The sequence below is a fragment of the Pyxicephalus adspersus genome, chromosome 2, assembly GCF_032062135.1.
Source record: "Pyxicephalus adspersus chromosome 2, UCB_Pads_2.0, whole genome shotgun sequence".
Taxonomy (NCBI): domain Eukaryota; kingdom Metazoa; phylum Chordata; class Amphibia; order Anura; family Pyxicephalidae; genus Pyxicephalus; species Pyxicephalus adspersus.
In genome coordinates this window covers 102,483,924-102,509,625 of record NC_092859.1, presented here as the reverse complement: position 1 = coordinate 102,509,625, position 25,702 = coordinate 102,483,924, and the positions used below count along the sequence as shown (strand labels likewise).

The 25,702-nt window shown below is 35.4% G+C and overlaps 1 protein-coding gene across 1 annotated transcript in view; it reads right to left on the bottom strand.

The window, feature by feature from the left end:
* The window catches only part of LAMB1 (laminin subunit beta 1), a 34,004-nt gene extending 12,501 nt beyond the window's left edge, over nucleotides 1-21,503 (bottom strand). The window contains 24 exon segments of the mRNA XM_072401638.1: nucleotides 1,032-1,128; nucleotides 1,676-1,893; nucleotides 2,515-2,739; nucleotides 2,981-3,144; nucleotides 3,320-3,551; nucleotides 3,905-4,048; nucleotides 4,679-4,738; nucleotides 5,093-5,343; nucleotides 5,707-5,834; nucleotides 6,593-6,751; nucleotides 6,850-6,985; nucleotides 7,345-7,424; nucleotides 8,414-8,526; nucleotides 8,607-8,786; nucleotides 9,142-9,330; nucleotides 9,584-9,704; nucleotides 11,126-11,328; nucleotides 12,240-12,303; nucleotides 12,432-12,620; nucleotides 13,119-13,192; nucleotides 13,540-13,675; nucleotides 17,930-18,105; nucleotides 21,244-21,322; nucleotides 21,398-21,503. Coding sequence (XP_072257739.1) covers nucleotides 1,032-1,128; nucleotides 1,676-1,893; nucleotides 2,515-2,739; nucleotides 2,981-3,144; nucleotides 3,320-3,551; nucleotides 3,905-4,048; nucleotides 4,679-4,738; nucleotides 5,093-5,343; nucleotides 5,707-5,834; nucleotides 6,593-6,751; nucleotides 6,850-6,985; nucleotides 7,345-7,424; nucleotides 8,414-8,526; nucleotides 8,607-8,786; nucleotides 9,142-9,330; nucleotides 9,584-9,704; nucleotides 11,126-11,328; nucleotides 12,240-12,303; nucleotides 12,432-12,620; nucleotides 13,119-13,192; nucleotides 13,540-13,675; nucleotides 17,930-18,105; nucleotides 21,244-21,322; nucleotides 21,398-21,493 — 3,514 coding nt within the window. The 5' untranslated portion in view covers nucleotides 21,494-21,503.
* Nucleotides 21,504-25,702: the final 4,199 nt, after the last annotated feature.

Genomic DNA, 25,702 nt, shown 5'->3' with positions numbered 1-25,702 from the left:
ATGACTTCAATTATCATTGCTAACTACTTGGCTATAATTAAATGCCAGATTTATTGCTAGATTGAATATACAGGGAAGCATACCAAGAATGAAGAAAATATTCTAGTGCCAGTTTTCTAGACGAATATTAAATGAAATAGCAAAAATCAGTGAGACACACAACAATTATTTATTTTCTGGAAAAAATTCCTATCATTCAGGAGAAGTTTTATTAGATCATTTATTTGAATAGTTTTTTATAGAAGAGATTAATGATTTGTTTAGTTAGTAATTTAAGATGAGACTTGTATAGACAAGAAAAATCTAAATTGAACGGCTAATGCAATGTTTGAGTTGAATAAATGTTGGTTTCATTGTTATACTAGCTAATCCTTAGTGACTATGATGGAATATGTGCCCTTATGTCACATCCAAGTCCCCATTTGCTGCTTTGATTTTACATTGTTAGGCACAGGTCATGTGCATTAAGCAGAATGCTAGCCAGAACATTTAAAGTTAGCAGCAGAAGTTTGACAGACGGTGGTCAAACCTAAATCCACAATCAGACAACTGTCCATTTATACCCTTCCGCCTTTCTAGTGTATGCCCTAAACCCATTATGAATTTGCCCAGTGCTAAGTTTTAACACCTTGCACCTCATTGGAACTAATGCTATATTCTATTCATGAAAACGTTGTCCATGCCCATAAAACCATTACCTTCCCTCAGTACATACCAGGCATATCAGTAGGCAGTTTAAAAACTGTAATCAAATGGATGACATGGCTAGAAACAGAATGAGGTGTCCTACCCAATTGATTTTCCTGCACATATAAGCAGAGCACTGCCTGGTGCAGTATGAATATATTAATTAGAATATGACTATAGGGATAAAATTCAGAACATTGGGGACAGGATTGCCAAAACTTTCAAAAGTGTAAATTACTTTTAAAAAGGAAATCATATACACTTTATCACAATGTAAATGACTGTCATATAAAATTTCTCAAAATAATAAAACATAAATGAGGGGTAAAAAAGTTATATATTACCTCTGCATTCAATATCTGGACTTCCCCAAAAAAGTTCCTGGCATTCACTGCAGTTCCTCCCTCCAAAACCAGGCATACAATGACAGTGTCCAGTAAACTGTTTAAACAAATTACAGGAAGAGTTACACACTCAAAATACTTAAAAAATATCTACAGTAATACCTCAAAATTCACGTGGGTTACGTTTCGAGACCCCCGCGAATTTTGGACGCCACCTTGTGCCCGTCCGCGTCTTCTCTGAGACGCTGAACTTTCTTGAGAAATAAAATTACCATACTGTCATTAATGATCCATTTTCTTTTAACAAATTAAAAAATTGTTTTCCTTTGGTCTTTTGCTTTTATGGATCAGCTGATTTGGATACAGTAGCATCAGCGGGAGACCATAGAAACGTAAATACTAATGCAAATAGTCGTAATGTTTGTGTTTTATATTAGAATTAGAAATATGATAATAATAAATGCAGTATAACTGGATTCAGTAAGTAGAACATTAATTTTACAGTATTAGAAGTATAGGTTCCAAGGAAAAAAACACACAAATTTGTGAAGCCGCAGATTCAGAAGCGCAAATTTTAGGGGTTATACTGTATCTCAGCATTGTGTATTAGGTATTTATATTTGGTAATGTTTCCTAATGTGTACCTCATTACAAGATGGTCCCAGAGAACGACCTGCATCACAACCACATGGCTCACAACCATTTCCACTGGCTAAATTCCAGGTATTTGGTGCACAGTGATCACAGCTCTGTCCAACCACATTCTTCAGACAAGGACACTGGCCAGTGGTTCTATTACAGTGGCAACTGACATCTCCCTGGCAATGCTCCTGTTCAGTACCCAGGTAATTACAGACACACTCTGCAAAGAATAAAAAACATGTCAGATGAGCATCTAGCAAGGAGTTTAATAGGAAAAATTTGTTACAACCATACATTATAAAGTAGAAGACAACTCTTCATCTCATCATAAAAGAAAATAAGATAATAATGTTTTCTTGCCATTAATACAATGTACTGTGATTAAATATGTTTCCTCTAGAATTGTGTGTGTGAGGGTGGGTAAAATATGTTGGTGTTTTCTATGTCGGTGATGCTTCTCTAGTCCATATGAGTAAAAACAGCAAGCAGTTCTGAACATGCATAGAATAATAGTGGGATTCATAACTGTATTTCCTTTAGTAGTAATTCTATTAAAGGAACTGATAAATACGAAGATGTATGCTGTTTTTTAAAGGCCTGAGTATGTGTAGCCTTAATACTGGCCTACGGCAAAATATAGACACAGCAAAATATAGATAAAACATAAAACTCAAAATGAAGTCCAGAGGTAACTAGCTTTTTTAGTAAAGGTCAGCAATGGCAGCCTTCGGACTTCGTCATCACAGCTTTTATTAACTGTACTGTATATAGACCAAATATTTGTCTTTAAAGGGCCTAGACTCTTGAGACAAATCCAGCTTTAAGACAAACATACACTTACTTTTACAATCCTGATGAATGGCACTGCCATAATATCCCAGCTGACAATGTTGGCAGTTTTCTCCCTCAGTGTGATGGAGGCACTTTAGACAGACGCCTGATTGTTTATCACAAGCCGTTGGATCGGACATATCTATGTTACTGTTACAGTTACAAGACTGACATACACCACCATTTTCTTCTGGGTTTCCATAATAGCCAGATGCACACTGGTCACAACGAACACCTACAGAAAAAAAATCTCATTAGTAAATTAGAAATTAGAAATCATTTTCGGTCCTTAGAAATAAAATAAAATCTTACAATCGTCCAATAAAGTAAAACAACTGTCCCCTTTTCTAACTTGGCCACATTCTTCATTATTGTATTATATTTTGATTCCATGGATCAGGTTATCAATTAATTATAAACTTAGCATAAGAATGTTTAATCTAATGTTTTTGTGAGATAACATAACAAACACTTACCCATATAACCTTTATTACATGTACATACAACATGCTCAGTTGTAGGGTCTTTATAACATCCACTAGCGAACTGACGCCCACTTCCAGGTCCATCTGGGCATGGGCAAGGCCTGCAGTGATCACCTGAACCGAGTCTGGGATCTCCATAATAGCCATTCAAGCATCTAAATAATAAAAGACAATAGACAATAGTGCATTAGGAAATCATCATTGTCAAGTTTCTTTTATAACCCAATACATTTTTTAACATGGCTAGTTTTAAATGTCCCTACATAATTGTATTTCAGAAGAAAGGATACTGTGCTACTGATGCCTCTACAGTGGATTGAACCAACCTACCTTTCACAGCTGTAACCTTCAGTGTGATCCCTGCATCCAGTGCATTCTCCAGTAAGAACATCGCAGTCATCAGTATGTCCATTACATTGGCATTGCTGACAGCTTGGGAATCCCCAGTAGCCAGGTAAACATGCATCACACTGTCTTCCATAGGCACCATGGATACATGGACACTGGCCAGTCTCAGGGTGACAGAAGGAATGGGCAGATCCTTCAAGATCACATTCGCAAGCTGGGAAGAAATAGGGGGGTTAAATAATTATGTACATGGTATGTACCATTATTTAGGAACACATACTCTCTAAATTGCAGAAACTCCATTCTAAATTGCTAACACAGTAGATATTTTGATTTAAAAAAGAATCTGAGAATGAATTTTTCCAACAATAAAAAGAAGGCATAGATTTCTGACCCCTATTTAGCAATGCGATCCTAATACCTGTATCACAGATAAGAGGATTTTGTAAGATACAATAATTCATCGCCAAGGCTAATATCTGATGACAATTTCGGTTTGGTAGTATAAGCAGGAATACTTTAAATATGAGAAACATAAAAGAATTATAGGTATATATTGTGACCTACGTTTGCATCCACTAGGTCCAAAGCCATAAGTTCCAGGTGCACATTTATCACAGTTTCTTCCAACTACATTTGGGCGACAATCGCACTGCCCTCCATTCGGGTCGCATACAGCACTTAGGGAGCCTTGAGGGTCACACTGACATTCTGCATAACAAAATAAAGATACAATTAAAATGCTATTAAGAACATTGATTCATACATTATTGAGAACAACAAAAACCAAAGTAGTCAAATTTCTAATTTCCCTCTACTGGGAGAGGAGATGTCATTTAAAGGCGGATAATATGGTGTTTAGAAAGGGGGTGATGTAGTTTGGGGGGTAGATAATTTTGAGGGGGATGTACATAATATGGTGCTTCAGAAGGCAATATGTAGGTGGTCTTTGGCATTATGTGCTCATCATTGGAAATACCCAGTGCTTGCTAATATCTTTATTTACATATTCATGATATCTGCCTGTCATATATATATTACCTGCATAATAAATGAATGTGCCTAAATATAGTATTGATGTTTACCAAAAATGCTTGCTTAGTAAGTCAATATATATTTTAAGTGTATTTTTATAGTTTACATTTTTAAGTCTATGTGGTTGTTTTTTGAAAGATATATACAATGCTCACAATGCTAAACAATGATTGACTGAATGTCTGCTGACTTCACCCATAAAGGCATGTTTTTTTTTTCATAACTTCCTCAGTGTGATTGGATATGTTTGCAAAGTAAGTTCTCACTATGTTTACTAGGAAAATGAACAATGAAACAAACGCCTACCCAGGCCCCCTTCATGCAGAAGGGCAGAAATGCTGAAGAGAAAGTCCTTGCAAACATCTGCTTCGGGGCAGGGTTCTCTCCTCCTGTATCACTGTCTGTATTAGTCTGTCATTTGCAATCCCTATTTAATGTACAGCGCTGCGTAACATGTTCGCGCTATATAAATCCTGTTTAATAATAATAATAATAATAATAATAATAATAATAATAGTGATCTGCCTCTACATTTTTTATTTTAACAAATTATTCCTAGAACTTTTATACAGTGAACATAATAAGACTGATTTATCAAAGCTCTCCATGACTGCAAAATATAGACTATTAAGGGTGAACCTGGGTGATCCAACAAACCTGTAGTGGATCTGTTCCAAGATTGAAAACATTTGCCCCCTAATAGCAAGAGATTTTAAAAACTCAATTCCAGCTTTGCTGAATCACTCAGGTTCTCTTATGATTGTCTATCTGATCCAGTGTTGGGAGAGTTTTAATAAATCAGGCCCAATGTGTATAAATGTCAATAAACTACTAAAAAATAGTTACTTACTGAATCAACTAATGTGTAAGGATTTTCTACATTTGAGTTAACAGAATAGCGTGGCAACTCCAGTCTTATGGTATAATTCAGACCTTTTTCAAAGCATATAGAACGAGGAAGAACTATATACCTAAAAGTACAAAACACAACATGGTTTAATAATTGTTCTGATTATGCACCAATATCTCATAACCATTTTTCTAATAATATTAGTAAAAAAGATATAAAGTATGTTACATTTTAAGAATTATGTGACAGATGAATACCAAAAACAAAATTGCATTCACAAATTACAGACACAATCAGTACCAATTAAGGCACGTCTCAATGCATGATCATTACTAATATTATCTGTATCATAAAACTATTCATAATGGATAATGCCTTCTAATGGTATTATTAGATTCAGTCACAGTGTTCATGTTTATATTGTAAATATTCTCTAGATCCAAATAATTTCTTGCTCTATAAAACATCTTTAATTTCCAATTACCGAGATCCTGGAGGTAATGCTACATTCTGGTTATCATCACTTGGGATGGTATTACCACATCTACTGCTTGTAGGTATTTTCCCTGGACGAATAACTGTTATCACTGCTTCTTCCCATTGTTCAGGAAGCTAAGAAGAAACAGCATTTAGTATCAAATATAAGCAATCTCAAAAGGATACAATACCATATACATACACAAAAGTATAAGTTATCAAGGCATACTTTTTTATTATTACACTAAAACCTGCAAAGCAATAAAACAATTTGTATAACATTTCCTTTTTAGTAAAGTTTCTTACATACATCAATATGCCGGACATCTATGACAACTACTCAAATGTTGGACTGACTAAACATATGTTTCATTGGCCCATTTATCAGCATCTGCAGGATAATATAGACTTAATTTATCAATACCAATGTTACAAAAATAACTTTTCCTTCCAATCAATGTCTGCACAAATCCATGTCAAATCAAGAATATGAAACATCTGATTGTAATATTATTCCCCAATCTGCTTGATGCTTTAGATTATTTGCACACAAAATGGATGGGGTTACAGCTTTGGCCATAGACATGAGGCTACATATGCTCAAAGTGAACTAAGATCCTTCTATTCTTAGACCTAGAACCTGGTATTTTTTCATGTTGAACATCTTTGGACATTTTGAATGGCTAGTCTGGGATGACAAAACCCCAAGCAAGTGCATGGTAGCCAACTCACCCCAGCACCAAAGCATGCAAAGAATGTACACCAAGACAAGCCGCATATTTTATTTTTTTTTAATTTTTAGCCTATAAAATATCTGCAATCAAAAACCTGTCCACTAATTGTAATAAATGGTATTTAGGATTAGGCCTTGTTCTTAATAGTACAAAACTAACCTGTGGTTCATAGCGGATTAAAAGATCATACTCAATGGATATTGGAATATTATTAATGTCAAACTCTAAGTATCCTCCTTCTGGGACGTGGGCAAACCCAGGTCCTGTCCAGGATGGGGTTCGATCCTGGGGGTGCAGGCGTTCAACAGTTCTCACACCCTATTGATAAAAAAAAAAATAGAAAACTGAAACTCACAGCTTTTATTAGAAAAAAAATTAGAAATTCACAGGATACCAGGATAATGGAAAGTACTTACGGGGCCAAAATTTGCATCCTCTGCTTCATAAATGTAATGGTCTAAAGATATGAAATAAAAGCCAGACTCCACTTCATTGCACTGGCGACCAATCATGTGCGGTCTGCAGCGACATTGACCTGACTCAGGTGAACAACTGCAAAGTGGATAAAAAAACACAAATAAAATAACAGTAGTTCTGCAAAACACAAGCAGTTCTTTAAACACTATAAACAACTATACAGATAGATTTCAGCATATGGAATGTGGAAAATATTATACTGTAATGGCAATGGTTATATTTTTCATGCTTTAGGGAGGTTATTGTCTTGTTTCTTCAATGAGACAAAAATAATATAGTAATCAATTAAAGAATTCTCCTGCACTTTACACATATAATATTTTCTATTATAATGAAATCCATGCAGAAACATGGAGGGTGTAAATAAAAATGCCAATATACATATAAGTTTTGAAAAAAGTGTTGAAAAGGGAAAAACTGAAAGTATAGTTTACATGTTATCCAATGATCCTCCACGGTCACAATCGCAAGGCCGACATCCATCCAGGTCATTGCTCAAACCCCAGAATCCAGGCTGTTTCAAAAATGTAAAGGCTGGTTATTAGAAGAATAGTCATACATATCTAAACATTTAAATCTAGACATAGACCATAGACATGGACCTTTGTGTTTTAGTAAGGCATATAAAGCATTGTAATAACACTTTTCTATCCATGGGTTCTACAGTAAGAAGAACCAGAGAATTAAATTTCTCCTTCAACTGAACCTGGTTCCTGATTTTCCTGATTGGCATATAGGAGATACTGTTGCTGACAAGTTTTTTGGATTTTTTTAAATACTATGGTTATCATCCAGAAACTGGCTTTATAATTTAGTGAATTGCAATGGAACAACTGTGCAGGACAACACTTTAAATGTTTGATACAACAGTGTGAACAGGTCACCGGGTTATAAAGCAAAGATAGTAATGACAGATTTGGATCTAGTACCTCTACAACAACTCTCTGGAACCCACCTGGAGTCCTACAAGTTTTACCCAACATGTTGGCCCAATCATGGAGATCAAAATTCTAAATATATAAATCGTATGTAATTTTATTTTTTGATGATGGATTGTACATTTGTGGCCATGCTTCTTAAGGTGACTACTTATCAAACACAGTCAGTGGTAAAAACTACCCTTTTTCTAATAACTCAGTGTTCTATATTACAGGTCAGACATCAGTAATTAGGAAGATTTGGCTCTGTGCACATATCAGTTCGTATTGAGCCTCATACTACATAAATATATTACATTTGTCTAGTTATACTATAGCATCATATATTTGTTTCTGTTGTTTTCCTAATGTTTTTTAGCATATTTAGCAATATGAATATTATTTTTTGAATAAACTTCACCTATTGAGGAGAGAGTTGGGCACTTCTAGATTAAGTCTAATGTGTGGTTCACTGTGTGCTGTTTACATGATGGTTTGCCTCCCTTGCTCCATTATCTATTTTATGATAAAATGACTAGAATTGAAAGAACAAAGATAAAAAATGAGCATTCATCATTTTCACTACCATGCACTGGTCGCACTGCTTTCCCATCACGAAACGTTTGCAGTAACAGTTTCCTTCTACTGAATCACATGAATTTCCACCAGGAATAGTTCCTAGGGTGTTGCATCCACAAGCTAAAAAAAAAAAAATAAATTTAAATTTTCTTGATTCTATGATATCACTTAAATGAGGCAAATATTGGAATATTTCGTACGCTGGCATCCATCTGGTTCTTCTGCATTCAAGTCATAGTATCCTTCCTTGCATCGGTCACAGCGTTCTCCCTCAACATTTGACTTGCATCTACAATGGCCAGAGATAAGGCCCACAGAGAAATCAGAATATCGGTCACATATACCACCGTTTTGGGAACCAGCTGGGTCACAATTACAAGCTGGAAAAGAAATATTGGCATTAGTAATTTTAATAATGTTTACTACAAAATATAGCTCTACGTATTTCTATATCAAGTTACATTACATGTATATTGCAGAACAAATTATTAAACAGCAGGTAAAATGTTTAGAGAAACTTTCCTCCTCTTTGACAGTAATATATATTTAATTACAGAAAAAAGTAGAGCTCTATGGAAGCAGCAAAGTTCCTAGAACACATCCTTATAAAGTCATACAACACCTTTCTCCTAACACATCAACCAAATAAGACAAACAATAGCTGCTGTGAGTAAAAAATATGGAGGTCTGCCAGAAAAAGAGACCAAAAGTTTTGTTTTAAAGAATCATACTTACGTTGACAGATGTTTGGGTCACGTATGTCTTTGTCTGGATGCTGATAAAAGAATGGTTTGCATTGCTCACAGTTCCGTCCCATTGTGTTATGCTGGCAATCATCACACACTCCGCCACTAGTATTTCCAGTAGACATGTATACAGCCATGTCAAAGTGACATTGTGTAGAATGCTCATTACAGTTGCATTCTGCAGAAACATAATGCAGTTAAATGAAGAAAATGTTAAAAGGACATAAACTTTTAAATAAACATGATAAAATAATGGCTAAAGAAAACTGGTGATAATAAAATTCCTGCTGTCGGCTACGCTGTTTTTAGATATGTGATTGACTGTGACATTTCAGTCTATTGTTATTCAAAAGGAGACCGAATTCCAAGAAATAAAAAAGTTACTAACTGTTAACCTATGAAAAACGAAAATTTATTGTCTGTGAACTCACTTTTACAAGCATTACTGCTACGACCTTCTGCTGGTCTCCAAGGCAAATCATGATAAAAGTCCATGCACTGTTCACAGTTCAGACCTTTTGTGTGATGTCTACAAACACAGCGTCCATGTACCTAAAATCCAAGAACAAAGCTTTTTTAAAAAAAGGGCTTATTTATATTCAAGCTGTTAATTCTGCATTTCACTTCATATGTGTTTTATATTGTAAAAAAAAAAAAACTAAAACAAAATGTATAACATAAAATGTATTTTAGGTTATATACATGCTTAATTATTACATTTGGTTACCACTACATAGCATCTATATAAGAAAAGGAGCTTCTTCCAGTACACGCAAGTATAATTTAGATCTCCTTGACTGACGTTTGTAAACTAAAGAGTAATGTCAACTAAGTTATGGGTTTCGCATAGTCCAAACACAATGCTTTATTTTTCCCATCTAAAGCATTTGTTACTTGTAGACATAAAAATATGATTTCTCATTATTCATTTATGATGAAGTTATATCAATTATGTAGCCTTTACCAGACATCTATGGCTGATTGATCACCCCTGCTCATCCCAATTTGTTCCCTATTTGACAAGTTTCAGGGATGTTTGCAAAGGGATTCTTTTTCTCTGCATAGAATAACCCTGCATAATCAGCATGTTTATGGAGCTGACGGACAAGGCATAAGTGTCATCGGAGTGTGCCCACATATTGACCCCCTAATGTTTATATGCAATGTGAAGCTTACAATACAGGATGATCACATTTTTTAAAAATCACCTGTGATCTATTGATCTGAAGAATATCTATTTAGGTTTGTAAGATTAAATTACTTTAACTTGTATGATCATTTGACATTTGGAAGTAAAAAAAAAACATATTAAGGTCACTTTAAACCCAAGGTAATTCACATGCCAGCAAACTCTACATCTGGGACAATAATGCCCCGTAATGAGGCTCTCTGCAGAAAAGTACGCCCACAAAAGAACATCCTGTGTAGGAAGAAGGAGCTAATTGTAAACACCTATTTGAAGAGGTGAAAGAGTCTATTCTAACCAAAGGTAGCTGTCCAAGTTTATACAACAAAAAGTCAGTGTGAGCTTCCAAGGGTTCAGTGGACCACATAATATATTAAAGAGTACTGCCTTTGCTTTGATATTTTAGTCCGTTTTTGGAAAGCATTTTTTTACCACCAGTTCTAGGTAATGCTTGGATTTTGTAGTTTTTTACATTAGGAGATTAGGAACATTATGAGTAAAATATGTTTAATTGCATTTACATTTGTCCAGTAATATCCATACTGCAGGACACAATATTCACAGGCTTTTATAAGTCAAAAATATAACTTTTTGAATATTAACCATCTTAATAGAATGAATAATGGTATCATTTATTTGAGATAAAATCAAGTTGGATACCTACAGTATATTGGTAATGAGTTGGGAAACAGAATATTATTGTATGTTATTCCAGACAGTTATTCTGCTTTAAGAAAAGTTCAAGGCAATAGCAAAAAGGAAAACTGAAATGATAATCTATGCTTACCATTCCTTCCACATTGTCGGAATATCCACTTACAGGTGCACATTCACTAGCATGTCCATAGCAGAAACAATTACCGCGAACAACCATATCATAAATTGCATAGTAGTATTTTTCTTTTATTTCAACCCTTGAATCCAAAAGATTATCTCCCAAAGTGTGGACCTTCAGAAATTTTATTCTTAGGTTTGTAATTCTTAGCAAGCCTTAAAAAAGAAAAGTGCAGCTTGAATTAAAAATAAGCTAACTGCAGGAGAAAAAAAGATTACTTATGTAATAATTGTAAACAGGTTAAACAAAGGCATTGTTGGCAACATATGAAAACAGTGGGCCCTATATTTTAAAAACTAAAAGGCAAAGATCTTTTGCTATGTAATTACCAAATATACTCAAGAATAAACCAAGATTTCTTCTCTCAAAATGCCATTTGGAAAAGAATCTAATTTTTTACTCAGGTAACACCAGAAGATAGTGCGGTGCCTTCCTGTAAAGTTTATAACAATCCCTTGCTGTTAGGGAACAACACGTTTGTTGTTTTTTTATGTCTGCTAATATTTTGTAATTTCAATACAAAACCTCTAAACAAACTATGTCTTTTTTAAGGAATGTAAATATGAAGTTTAGTGTTTCATGGACCCCCAGGGGTCCTCCAGGGGTTGCTGGGGCTCAGTTTAGGTTTGACACCACTAATCTTTTCGGTATCTGTAGGGGTGACAATCTTCCCACTGGCCAGCTGTGGATAAAGCCATTACAGCAAGGGTTCCCTGAAGACCTGGAGGTTATTTCAAGGGGTTCCCCCATGGTAAATATGTGTTGAGAAACACAGATGTAGGTGATAACTTATACTATTGCCATATGTTTTGCAAGAAAGAAATATTATAATATTGTGTTTTATATAAATATATCAGGGACAGTTTTCCAGACAGGGACACAAACATTTAGGTTTCTAACAATGTTTAAATTTTAAGTGTGTTGCCAGATAATTTTATTACAGCAAGGGAAAACATTAACAGCAAGGGAAAATGTTCACAATCATGAGATCAAGGAATTCACATTATTTCAGTAATGATTAATCTACAAGAAAAATGAGCAATGAACAATATGTTCAATGACTTACTTTTTATCCTAGGACTGTATGGATCATCAATACGGAAAGCTGGATCCAAGACACGAAATATAACCTATAAAACAAGCAGAGATTATATAAATTGTAAAACTCTAAGGTAGCACTATATGATGTAATGATAGACAAAAAAAAAAAAAGAAAAAACAATATAATAAACAAATAAATAAAAAAAAATAAGGATACCTCTCCCTCACTGGATGGTTCAATGTCAGAGTATCGGGAGTCACAGATAACATCATCAACTTTTTTCATTGGCCCAACAGACACTCCGGGAAAAGAAGACTCACAATCATATGCAAAATATCTGTAGATGTTCCATGTTTTACCAAAGTCCGAAGATCTTTCGATTAACATTGCAGCTGGCCGGAAGGTCTACGGAAATCAAGCCATTTTTTATTAACATAAACATCTGCTTGTAAAACTTAACTGTTTAAATGTGCATAGTTTGACCACATAATAATGCTCCTGGCAAAACAAAGTCTAACATGGGTGCCTGCCAAAAACACAAGGGCATTGCTAAACTATACTGTTATAAAGTAGCACAATATGTACACTACAAGCCATATGTTGATTTCAGACATCTGTTTGGAAACCAGAAAAAGACATATGCATCCAGATGTTCTGCATCTATCAACAAAGAATTCCTATATAAACATCCAAAATCAAAGCATATATGCTATTAAATATCATGCATCCTTTACTGAATAAGTGAACAAAGCACACAGTCATATTTTTTACAAACCATGTCTACAATGCAGTTTAAACAATCTGAGTGTATAACATACAGTTCCTCTAACAATGGGCCTTTCTCTAAGCTAATTATACACTGGTAGCAATTGTGTTTGCTATGGGAATTCATGGATTCCTAACCTTAAAGGTCATGATGAGATGAGTGAAATGGAATTCTGCTTCAAGATCCAACTGGATTGTGACATTTTCCACACCTTCAAAGGAAAGAGAAAAAAAAGTATATTATTGTTTAAATATGCCCTTTAATACTGCCTTTTGAGAGTTGTGGGCCATAGAATAAAATGTTTAAGTCACTTATTTTATCTGTGCTTTATCTGGGCTACATTATAGTAAAAGCATTAACTGTTGATTATAATAGTGAGGATTTATGCTATCTCCAATTTCCAATTAATTTGAATAAGTTATTCATATGGTATCTAGAATAGGGGGTAATAAAAAATTAAAAAGCATACTAATCTATCTACAGAGAAAAATTTGAACCGTGACTAGAGGAGGTAAAAAGAGAAACCTTGACTAAGTTAAATTAAATTTCAAAACTTACCATTTTCTGACTGCCACCATAAATTAAGACGATTTGGATCAAATGTGGTGACAACATTTTCAATACGATGACTTTCTGTATTATCTTCAGCATCATATAGTGTTCGTGAGTCACATATGAAGCATTTCTTTTCATCCTGGGAAGAGACAAACATGGGTTTCTACAACTGTAAATATAGCATATATTGACAGATCATTGGTGATCATTGTGAAAGACCTTCAGATTTGTATGGCGAAAAGTTCTGTACTAGAATACCACAGTACATGGAACATTTAGAGGCTTTTTCCATGCTTACCAGTAATATTGAGGATGTCTTAACATGGGTATCAAAATATATGGAAAGAATAGGTGAGATATGCCAAACTGTATGAATAAAACCACCCTCACAAAACCTAACTCGCCCTCCTGTAAGATGGTCATGCATACGAGTTAAAAATAAATGTAAGAATAAAAAACTTAAAGTGAAGAGCACACCAGGGTTGACAAAACCTTCTGTTTAGACTTGGATTTCTGTTTAAGGCTGCTCTACACTTGCCACCACTGAAGTTGCTATCATCTTTGCCGTGTCCTGGCATTTTCTTCCTGTACAGCTTCCCTCCAGCACCTGTAATCCTGCACATATACAGAAGGAAAGTGGTTCAAGGTTACTAGAGATCATATTCCCCTAAGAGAATAGAGTTTGGTGATTATCAGAGGCTCTGAAGATGTACCAAGCCCTGCAGTGGACTTCCTTTGCATCTACCTGTCCTCAGCCCCATGGAAAGTATATGGTGAAAAATTTTAGGTACTTTTTAGGTTAAATTGTTTTTCTTTTTATCTTAATGCAGCATTCTTCCAAGAATGTTTTTAGACTGGGTGGGAAGAAGCTGTAAGTTGGTGCTGGCCCCTGTATTGTGACCAACTTTTTAGTAACCACTCAAAGACAGCCGGGTGGTTACTGAAAAGAGCTGGGTGCAACCGGCTCAAAGGAGCTGGAGAGAACACTAATAATGGATGTAGCAAACATTTTACAGGAGAGTAAAACCGGGGGTTCTTTGGAACCATAAGGAATTTCTTGAGCAATGAGCAGTTTGTGACTTTCAGGTCAGTTTACAAGGTACCAATGATCTTTTTGGCTATCTGTAAGGGTGGCAGCCTTCCCAATGGCAATGGTAATGTAGGAGCCATTATTTCTTCTGACTAACATACTAATATACTGTGAACTGTGAAAATATTAATTATAGCAAGAGTGCCCTTACGTTAAAAAGGTTAAGAAACGTTGATCTAGTAATACAATGCAGGACGTTTTCATATTTCTGCTAAGTGGGCATTTCATATTGCCCACTTCAAATTAATGAAGCTGCCCTTCCATTCAGCAAATGAAATTATTTTAAAAAATTCATTAAATGTATCTTTGTATTTAGATAATAGCCATATACATTAGAACAGCATTTCATTTAAATGTCATGTTTTTCTAATATATGTATGTGTTAAGTTATAATAATGATATAACAGTAAATATTGATTTGCAAAATTTTGGATTTTGCTATATTGGCAGAAAAAACAAGCTTCAATTTCAGTTTTAGACATTTGATTGGCATAAAAGGAGTAAAAAAGTGATCTTTGTCATCCTTATTAGGCACTTCATGTAGAGATGTGATTATAAGAAAACGGCAAACAGTAGTGATGTTAAAAAGGAGAAAGATTTTTACCATTCATTAGTCAACTTCAGTAGATTCCACTTTAAATTAGTTTTGAACTTTAGTCCTCATTGCTTTGTTAAATTCCATTGAGATTATAAAAACAACCCATTAAAAGAACAAAAGTGTCACAATTAGTGTAAATATCAGCCTAAACCACTGCATAAAGCTTTTATCTCACTTTCTGCTAGCATAAGGAAAAATGTGTATCACATGACCATGGGTTACTGGTTCATGAATAATAATCTCCTTCCTATGTAAATAGTCAAATGACCCTTTACTGTGCTGTACTGCCCCTTCTGCGCTCATTACACCATGACCTGATTTATCACAATAGCACATTTCACAGCTAGTTTTTCTTTGAAATAAAGCAGATAACAAATGTGTGTTTTTCTAATACTAAGCAGCACACTATTCTAATCAGTTTCTTATTTGTACAACATACATTGTAGGGTGCATTGTTTGGTTGATATACTAAAGGAGTTTAGGCTGTTACTTAGCAAAGTAAATTGTCACTTCATATGGGAATTTTATGTTATTTAATTGAATGTAGTAAAAAAATATTTTGCAAGAATACTCAATACTCAATCATGAGCAACCATGCTCATAACCATGCAGATTAGAGGTAGGTCCAAGTGAGGAGACAGCTCCAGTCAGCATTAGACCCCATATAGACTGGCACTGGAAATTAGTCAGTGTTTCCAGTGACAAAACAATAAATGAGCATTGTTCAGAAGATGTTCTGTTCTACGGAGAGGTGAGGTATCAGGACAAGTAAGATGCATCCTGCTGCATCCTTCCCATTCATGGTGGTATTCATGGTGGGCATGCAGCTATCCAGTAGAGTGGATCACTAAATAATATGGTGGGCAGTTTTACAGACATTAGACTTTCACTTACGTTGTTGGCAAATGTTCATTTTGACCAATGAAAATATAGAACCTGTATACAGCTTTAGTCCAAACAAAACCAACTTTCTTCTAGAAAGCAGAAAACTTCTTTGAAAGTCTGAGGATTTTGCAGTGGTTTTAAACTTTACTTTAAATTTCCCCTAAAAATAGCTTTGGCAAGCAGTGGGATGACAAACATTTCCTTCAAGACAAAAGGAAGAAAAAAGGAAGTTGCTGTAATTAAGAAAACAATCTAGACACTACATTTAGTTCAAGCAGAAACAAAGAGCTATAGTAATGCTACAAAACCACAGAATCTTGGTAAGTGGGTCTTATATTTCATTTGGAAGACAGGAAAGTTTATAATTCTACCAGAGATACTTCTTAATTGTAGTCCGATGCCTGCTTCAAAATAATCTAACACCAAGTACTAAAATGATATATAATACAGTTTACCAGTTTTTTGATGTTATGGCTGCATTTTTTCTATTTTTTTTCTTTTTATTGTCACCGGATTATTCCAAAAACATATACTTGCATCCACACTGTATGTGTTGACATTAACCGAAGCTTTGGACCCCCAGGTTAATTACTCAGACAAATGATAATATGTGCACCAATCACTTTAGTTTTAAGACAATTTTGTAACAAGCTATATCTGGTCATGACATTATGTTCAACTTTTTCTATGTTTACTCTGTTCTTAATTGTGTTGTACTGATTTATGTTTGTCTTAAAAAAAATTCTCAATAAAAGCTCAGCTTTCCATATTTATGAAGGAGCCATGGCTGTCACATAGAATAGGCTTCAAACATGTCTGCCTTTGTTCAACTGCATTACATGGTGAATTGACAGGATTAGTAATTTACAAAAGAGCTATACTTTTGCTTATGCCTTTTGTTCAGCTCTCAGGAAATGACAAGGACATTGCATTTCCGGCCAAATCAATGGGTATTTTCTATCTTGGCGAAATGCAATATATTACATTTTTGTTTTTGTGGGATTAAGTAGATGTCATTCACCCATGCTTATATACTTAGGTAAGCATCATTTACCTATGAAATAGGCAGAACAGAACTGCAATGGACTTCAGAATTGGTATCTGAACCACAGAGAATATTCCCTACCACCTGATGTCACCAATGAGGGCCAATCTGGATGTACTGCATATCTGTCATGTGCAATGTAGTGAGCATCAAACCCACATCCTGGGCTGCATAATGCTTAATTGTTTTTAACTGTGCTTGACTGGCCACATTTGCATGATGACTGTTGGTCAGACCTCTAAAGTACTAATCAAATATTCTGTATCTTAGTACTTAATATAGCTTCACTTTACCTAAAACACAAAGTTTTTGATGGAAGTTTAAATTAAACATGAAACATGTGGCCAAAATTAAAATGTAAGTTCAAATAAAGTTAAAGAAAACACATTCCTATACAGTGATTACAGGAACAGAATGGGCAGCAGATGCACTGGCTTTGAGCAGAACACACAGAGTTAATCCAGAAAACAGGGGTCTGAAAGCAGTGTAAACAGGGACAGGAAACACTATACAGATGCAACTGTTCAAACAATGCATGTGTGTGAATATTCGCATTACACCCAGCCTCCTCTGCCAGATGTTTTTTGTTTAATAGGGAATGTTGAGGGGGAGAGCCTCATCCCTGCCTGGGAAGATTTGCAGATCCCCCTTAGGAGTTAAGTGTGTCCATGTTCTCTTCTCATATTTCATGGGAAAAATCCTTACAGAATCCTTACAAAATATGTGGGAAGTGACTGGAGTAAAGTTACGTTAACCAGAGAGAAGGGGTTTTTACCTGTAGATGGCTAACAATGCAGAATGATTCAGGTTTCTGGAGACCACATGTAGAAGATGCGCTAAGTTGCTGGGATCGTCCAATTAACAGGTCACCGGTGGCTGGGTAACAGCTGCCTTCTGCACATCCATGGCTGAACTCTGGCTCTTGAGAATGGGCAATCCCAAACAGTACCACTAAGTGAAAAAAGTTATAAATTCTGTTAACTCATCCAGACATAACTGATTTCAGTAAATTGCTGCCAAGAAGCCATCTGACTTACTAAAAAAGAAAAATGCTTAAATACAATAAACCATAGCAGTCATATACATTTATAAACCTGTATAAGAATACCTGCTGAATGACAACCAAATCTCATTCTTAAAAACTTAAAATTGCCTAGCTAAGATTCAGTCTGAGTGGTTGCTGTGAGAACTTCACTGACTTTACTTGTTCTGCATTTAAAATCATCTATTTTAGTATTTTGTCCACAGCCAAACCAGTTGTATATGCATGTCAAGTTACTTTATTGAAGGGAACTGAAAGTATTACAGCATGACAGTTAAAAGTGTTGTAAAATTCCTGGGTGGGTTTACAATTAAGTACCTTTAATTGCAGCTAGTCACACACACACAGACAATGAGCACTCTAGAATATTCCCTGCAGCAAGGAAATATCACATAACCTACACAAAGGAAACCATAAAAGGTAAAATAAAAATGTTTAAAGTGTCACAAAAACTCTTCCCCCATCTGAATTAGACAAAATGAGACAATTCTGGACAGTTAAAGTAGATCATTTGATGTGTTTTGTTATTACTGTGCCAATGCAAAGTGTGATCCAAGATGTACCATTAAGAAATTAAGCAAAAAACATAAAACACACAATATAAAGAGGATTCATGTGCAGTAACCTAATAGACATAGGTATGTAAAACATGTTCGAAGTATCACCCCTTATAAACAATTCATGTACTTATATGTAGCACAGCTGCATACATTCCTATGCCATTAGCAGCTTGACGTACACATTCGTGTTCGCTACTAATCAGGGAACCATATAAAGTGTACACAGACCTGTAGCATCTCGAAGGATGGATTACTGCCAGGCATTAGTAGTATATCCTCCAAGAGATATCTTAACTACAGGCAAATTTTGTTCCACAATATTTACTTTCCTTGTTGGCAACTTCCTTAACTTTTTAAAACAATTATATCATACATGGATTAAATCTGAAACTTGTTTGAAACAAAACACTCAGACAAAATTCTACAGCCACTTTCAAACATTTATTTCAGCATGAGACATTGTATTGCTGCAACTTCACAGAAAATATTGCTTGTACATAGAGAAGTTTGATTTTATTTGTACAAATCTTTAATTCTATTTCTAAGTGGAAGAGGAAATGCAGAGCAAAGAGACAATGCTCATACAGTGGCTTAGCAGTTAGATAAAGTTAAATATTTTGCATTGTTGAGATAAATATTATGGTACTCAAAGTACAAAAAGCAGTAATAATGCATCTGAATTATAGTGGACTACAATGTCTACATGGCACAGGGTTGTTTTGTGTTCAGTGCATTGCTTGCCCATTTGAAATGTAATGTGTTAACATGTGCAAAAATGTAAATTGACCCTATATTGTTGTAGTCTGTTATACAATAAATGGATCTTGCTTTCTAAGATTTGTATAAAGGGTGATGTCAGACAAACACAATACACTTGAATAAACTGCATGATTTTCTCCAACAGAGCTACAAGAAAAGTTAGGCAAAGAAATTAACAAGAATCTGTCTTTCTGTCAAACTTGCATTGTGCAGAGCGATCAGCTTCATACACACTGCATGGGGTTGCTCCCTTGGCGAGCTCATATACCAGGGAGATGTACTGCTATTCATTTCTATGCAGAGCTGATGATGTTCAGAATAGTGGGGGAATGGATACTCCATACCCAAAAAACTTAAAAGTAGAGCAATGGGAACTGTGCAAAATGTTGACCAAAAGTCCCTCTGGTCCTAGGTTCTCTTCTATGTCCACACCCTTACTATACCTAACTGTTTTATAAAGCCTGTGTTCCTGTCCTAAATGCATCATTACCACATACATGAAAATGCTAAATGGTTCATCATATTCACACTTTTTGGGTGTGGATGATGAGAGGCTAAAGTTAGACAGCTTTAAACAAATTGTCCCCTTCATACCTTATCTACAAAGCAGATAAGACATGCAGAGTTGATATTGCTTTTCTTTCCATCCCCCCATGTTGGGGGTAATTAACCATTTGTGTATTACAGGATGTAAAGCTCTTTTGTGGAGCTTCAAGTATCCATAAAAGGAGATAAATGAAGTTTAAATGTTTAATAATAAATCTTTTTGTAGCATATACTGTTAAAATGCACATAGCAATACCACAAGAAAAAAAATACATAAAGCTTCTCAAGATACAGAAAAGACAGAAAAAGCTAGGATTTTCTTAGCAAAAGGCAAGCACAATCTTTATATACTTTTTCTTTCAAATGGAAGTAATTAAGTAAACTAGACTGAGTATTATTTTACTAGAAAATACAGTTCAGCAAATTTCATAAGGAGTATTCCTGATAGAGTGGGGAAAGTCATCAAAAAAGTTCCAACAAAAAAATATTGGATCATGTTCTACAAAAAGCAGTCAATATTTACCGGCTTTAAAAACCAAGGTCTCAAAGGGCATTCTGAACTTGGTAGTTCCACAACTAATGCACAGAAGAACAGTACCAAACTTGTCTGAATGTGAGCTATGAACTAATGTATAACTGTTCCCCATGGTGAAAATTAACTTTTCTCACTCTTTTCACATAGCTGAAATTGCTTCATGCATAATAGAAGGTTCAGTTAGTTATTAACTTGGGACGCTGGGGGATGCATCTTACACAACATAATTGTGAACAGACCCCTGTCTGACACACCCCGCAAGTTTTCCTTTATTAAAGACCACCTGAAACCTTTCTGTCACACATGGAAGACAAGAATAATTTCTTGTTATGAGAAAATGTTTAAAAGCCATCATACAGTACAATTAAAGATAAACTGTGTAAAGTGATATTATACATTATATTCCTATTTGCATACCATTCAGGTCCTGCAGTCACAAAATGCATTAACTACATACATTACATTAAATGCAATAAAGATACTGGATAGTTAAACTAAATCTTGAAGGTCACTTTATAAGCCACTTAAACTTTTTAGACTAATTGTAATAAGAGAATGCTGTAAGCCTTAGCATCATCATAGTACCTTATACATTCTTCTAAATAAGTCAAGATCACATTCATTCAATATAAATTTACTGTCATTACCTAAGAAAAGTCCTGGCACCTGGAACAGCACCATTGTCCTCCTTGGCTGGGGACACACAGGATAAATTTGCTTGATCTTCTGAAAAGAAAATTAGAAAGTTAGAACACAATTTGCTCAGTTAGACAAACAGTATGTAATATAGTGCATATTTGCCTTGTGAGCTGTGCTTCCTTCTGTGCCTCTTAGATGACTGTGGAATTTCTTTTTTCCCAGATCCAAAAAAAAAAAGCTGGAAGTTGAGCTGCACATGCTCAGTGCTTTTTACATGATAGCAGTCACACACCTCCCTGTGTTGTACTGGAGTCCCACCCTTAGAGTGTGGGCTCTGTTCTGCTCACAGGAGGACCTGAACATCACTGAAATTCATGTGCTCTGTGACCTTACCAGGAACCTGCCGAAATGTCAGCTTTTGTACAAAAAAAATCAACTTCTACAATGGATTGTATTGTACACTCATTTCTTAAAAGTGGTTAAAAGCTTTGAATCAAGATATACCAATATTTTGTAATAGAGGAAACATTTTTTACTAACTTCAGGTCTCCAAGATAATTGGTAATTCAATTATAACAATGACTAGTAGTAATATTATTATTTAAAGAATACTTTGAAGACATTACTTTATAGTTGTCATCTCTGTCCTTCTCCCCATAGATTAAAAAGGCTTGGAAAAGAAGCATGACAACATTTTAAAAGTCCTGTAATCCTTCCTGCGATCATTGCCTATAAAATGTATAGGGTTGACTTTTAGGCAAAGCTGGTGGCCAGGCAGAGGTTTTACTTGCATATTGATTCAAGAAGCACAAGCTTGTTATTAGGTGATGTATTGTACTGTCTTTTATTACTTTCTGCTTTTTTACACACATTAGATAGTTACATATTGGATTCACAAACTCAAGAGTGTGGTGTTTTCAAATATAAAACTTTGATAGAGAACTCACAAAAATGTCTAGTAGTATTCCACCTAACTGTGAGTAAAGAATCCATTCAATGTCCTAAGGACAAGGTGAGACATTTTTAGATAACTTTTACTTAACTGCATACAACCAAACAAAACAACTAAAGACTTATACCAAAGTGGGCTAAAAAGAAAACCAATAAGCCCCATTAGTTGGGGATGTGAAAGGGTTGTTTGAGCAAAGTAGTGCAGTACTATTAAAATAAATCCTCTTTACCATACTGGTGAGAAGGTCAACTCTAAACGATAAGCATCTGAAACCATAGAGAATTTAGGCTACAGTATCAGTGGACAAAGCCGAGTGAGCTAAAAACAGGAGAATGATGTTATGTTGGAATATCAGAAACGTGTTGCTTATTCAGATAAACGTCTAATTTCTTGTTGCAGTGTGAGGATGGTAGAGCTATAACTAGACAAGTCGAGTGTCACATGGGATGAATCAAACTATTACTATATGTATATATAAATATATATATATATATATATGTATATATATATATATGTAAATATATAGTAAGGGGTTAGTTCAGCTCATGTAACTGTCAAGCTGTCTAGTTATAGCTCTACCATCCTCACACTGCAACAAGAAATTAGACGTTTATGTTATGATCTTGCAGTTCCTATTCCTCTGGTGCCTGTCTACAGCCCAGGTTGAAACTTCTCTGCATACAGAGATTCTGTTTTCCTGCCTATGCAGTTCTTACTTACTTCTTCTACCCTGAACCACAAGTGGCCAAAATGAAATTGGATTTCTTGCCACCGTAAGGTAACTGGATGGAGGTGGGTAAAATTAAGCATGGATGATTGGAAACTAGGGTAAGAAATAAGTTGTATCTTGACAATACATGAGCCACTAAGTGTAAAGAAGTGATTAATATTATTATTATTATTACACAGTATTTATATAGCGCCATCATATTACGCAGCGCTGTACAAAGTCCATAGTCGTTTCACTAACTGTCCCTCAAAGGGGCTCACAATCTATTGTGGTCTACACAGAACTAAATCTGACCAGGATGGGCCTGATTTGTTAATCATACATATCTGCCAACCCAATGGAAATTCTGCATGTATTTTTGTAGTAAAACTGTGAAAAGCATGCCTGTATGCGTAACAGTGGAAATATAAAATGGAGAAAGACATTTGGACTATGACTAATCACATGCATTTTGCTTTCTACCAGATGTATTTATCAGGATGTTACCATATACACCAACAGCCAAACAGTTCCTGAGACATTTGTTAACCACCTGATGACAATAATATGTAGATTAGTGTTTTTGATGGTGAAAGACACAATTCAGACAAAGAATGATGGATCATTTTAACTGAACTTGAAACAATTTCAACCAAAGTAGACAGAAAACAAAGGCAACTTTGTACAGTGACCTCCTCAGCTTCGTGTCTAATAAGGCACCAGATAATGGATTCCCACTTGAAAGAGCCTCCCATCACTGACCCTTGTAGTTCTTTGTAAAGAAGCAATGAATGTCTCAAAAGTATACAATGGGGTATTCTAGTACAAAAGCATTGTACACTAGTAATAAGAAAATACAGTCCTTTGTGTGGTATTTCCTCTCTTTCTGGAAGAGGCAAATTTTTTCTTCTGGCAGGCTTGACATTTTGTAATAGACCTACATTGCTCAGGACATTCAAGTTGTATCCTCACTTTGGACATTAAGGATTGTCTTTCATTGTCTTCCATTCTCAATACTTATTAGTTAGAGAACCTTTCTTGCTCCTAACCAATGCTAGCAAAAATCCAGAGATGACTGGTATACATATTGTCCGACAGGACAGGAGGGATCCATGGACGACCAAGGGGGAATGACTGCCATACAAGTCAAGGAAGAAGAGCACAGCGGGGCGCTTCCCACTCATTCTCACCCATTGGTGTTTAGTTAATATCAGTTTCACAGCTTTATAAATAGACCCCACAGAATAATGTGCCACAGCCTGATGAATCTGCCAAATGCTCCAAACAAATCCAAAAAAATGTTAGTGTTTTTCGCCGTGGATGACAGAAAATGTATAGTTATTTTCTCAATTTTGTTTTCAAAAATTACATATAATTATATACCATTGACAGTGGCTCAAATTGAGTAATGAAAAACCTATGTAATGTAGCCACTGCAGTCATACACCCAAATACGTGCCTGCTAAAAATACACTACACTTTACATTTTTAGCTTCTGCAATCATGTTGACCGGGGTATTATAAAAAAATGAATATTTTAATGAAATGTAAACTTTCACAGGAGAGTTAGAAGCTTCTGCTTAACCCTAGCCCTAGGAATGTGGCACCAAACATCACATATATAAAAAAGTCTCACTTTCTCTGGTGGGGGAAGGGAGCATTAAAGAGAACATTAGCATAGTTCTGTGGGACTAAAGGTGCTTACAAACATGAGATGTAAATGCAATGAAAAGCCATTCTTTAATACAAGCTGTGTGTAAACGCTCCTATGAAGCGAAGGGTGCATGTAAAAGCTATCCCTGATACAATTACAAGGAAACAATAGTGGTAGGCTGGGAAAATCCAGCCAGATCAATTAATTCTTCCCCTGAGATCAGTAGTTAAAGATATGTGCATGATAAATATTGGATGAATATGAGAAGCAGTTAAGATTCTTTACATTAAAGTTAAACTCGAGGATAAGCAAATATTGTCTAAATAGAAAAGGGAAGTGTGCATATGTGCGCAGTACTCAGGCATGGCCTTGTGCATGAACTACCTTTAATAAAGACCAGTCACTGCTGCTCTCTTTTCTTGTGCAGGATGACACATCTTGTATTACCCCTACCCCCACCACCCACCACCTCCACACCGGTATTCTTCTATACACAGCCTGTAGTGGGTGGCTTGCTGGAATCCACCCACAGCTCCGCCAGGCAATGCAGAGCTTAGTGATGCAACTGCTATTTTTTACTAGGTAATAGCTGGGTTTGCAAAATCATTTGTTGCCATTTATGGCTATTAGAACAGATATTTAAAACAATTGTTTCTGGAGTCAGGGCTGGGCCAAGGGATACGAAGAAGAGATGGTCATCTTAGCTGGAGGAGAGGGGGTTATAGAAAGGACAAGATGCTGCTGAAGTAGTTCAAGGAGAGTCAGAATGAATTTTCATCCAACTGTTATTGGCAAGAATTACAATTTTGTAAATCTTTTTTTGATGACCAAACCACTTCAACACAGTTGTAAGCTCTAGACTGTCAATTTTTTGGAGCTAAATCTCTCTTTTCTCTTTTGTCCATCTTTTCTATCTGATGTTTAATAAGTAAGTTTTGTTCTTTTAAACCCAATGACAAACATAAAAATGATTTCAGTTCAGTGCTTAAACAAAATAGATGAGTTAGTTTACTTATTTCTAGCTTTCTTCTTTGTATTTTCAGCTGGTCATGATTCCAGTAACACATATCTGAACAAGGGTGCCAATGGTCTCTCACTGTATCTATGGAAAAGCAACACTCTCATTGTAGGACATAACCCTATGATAGGACC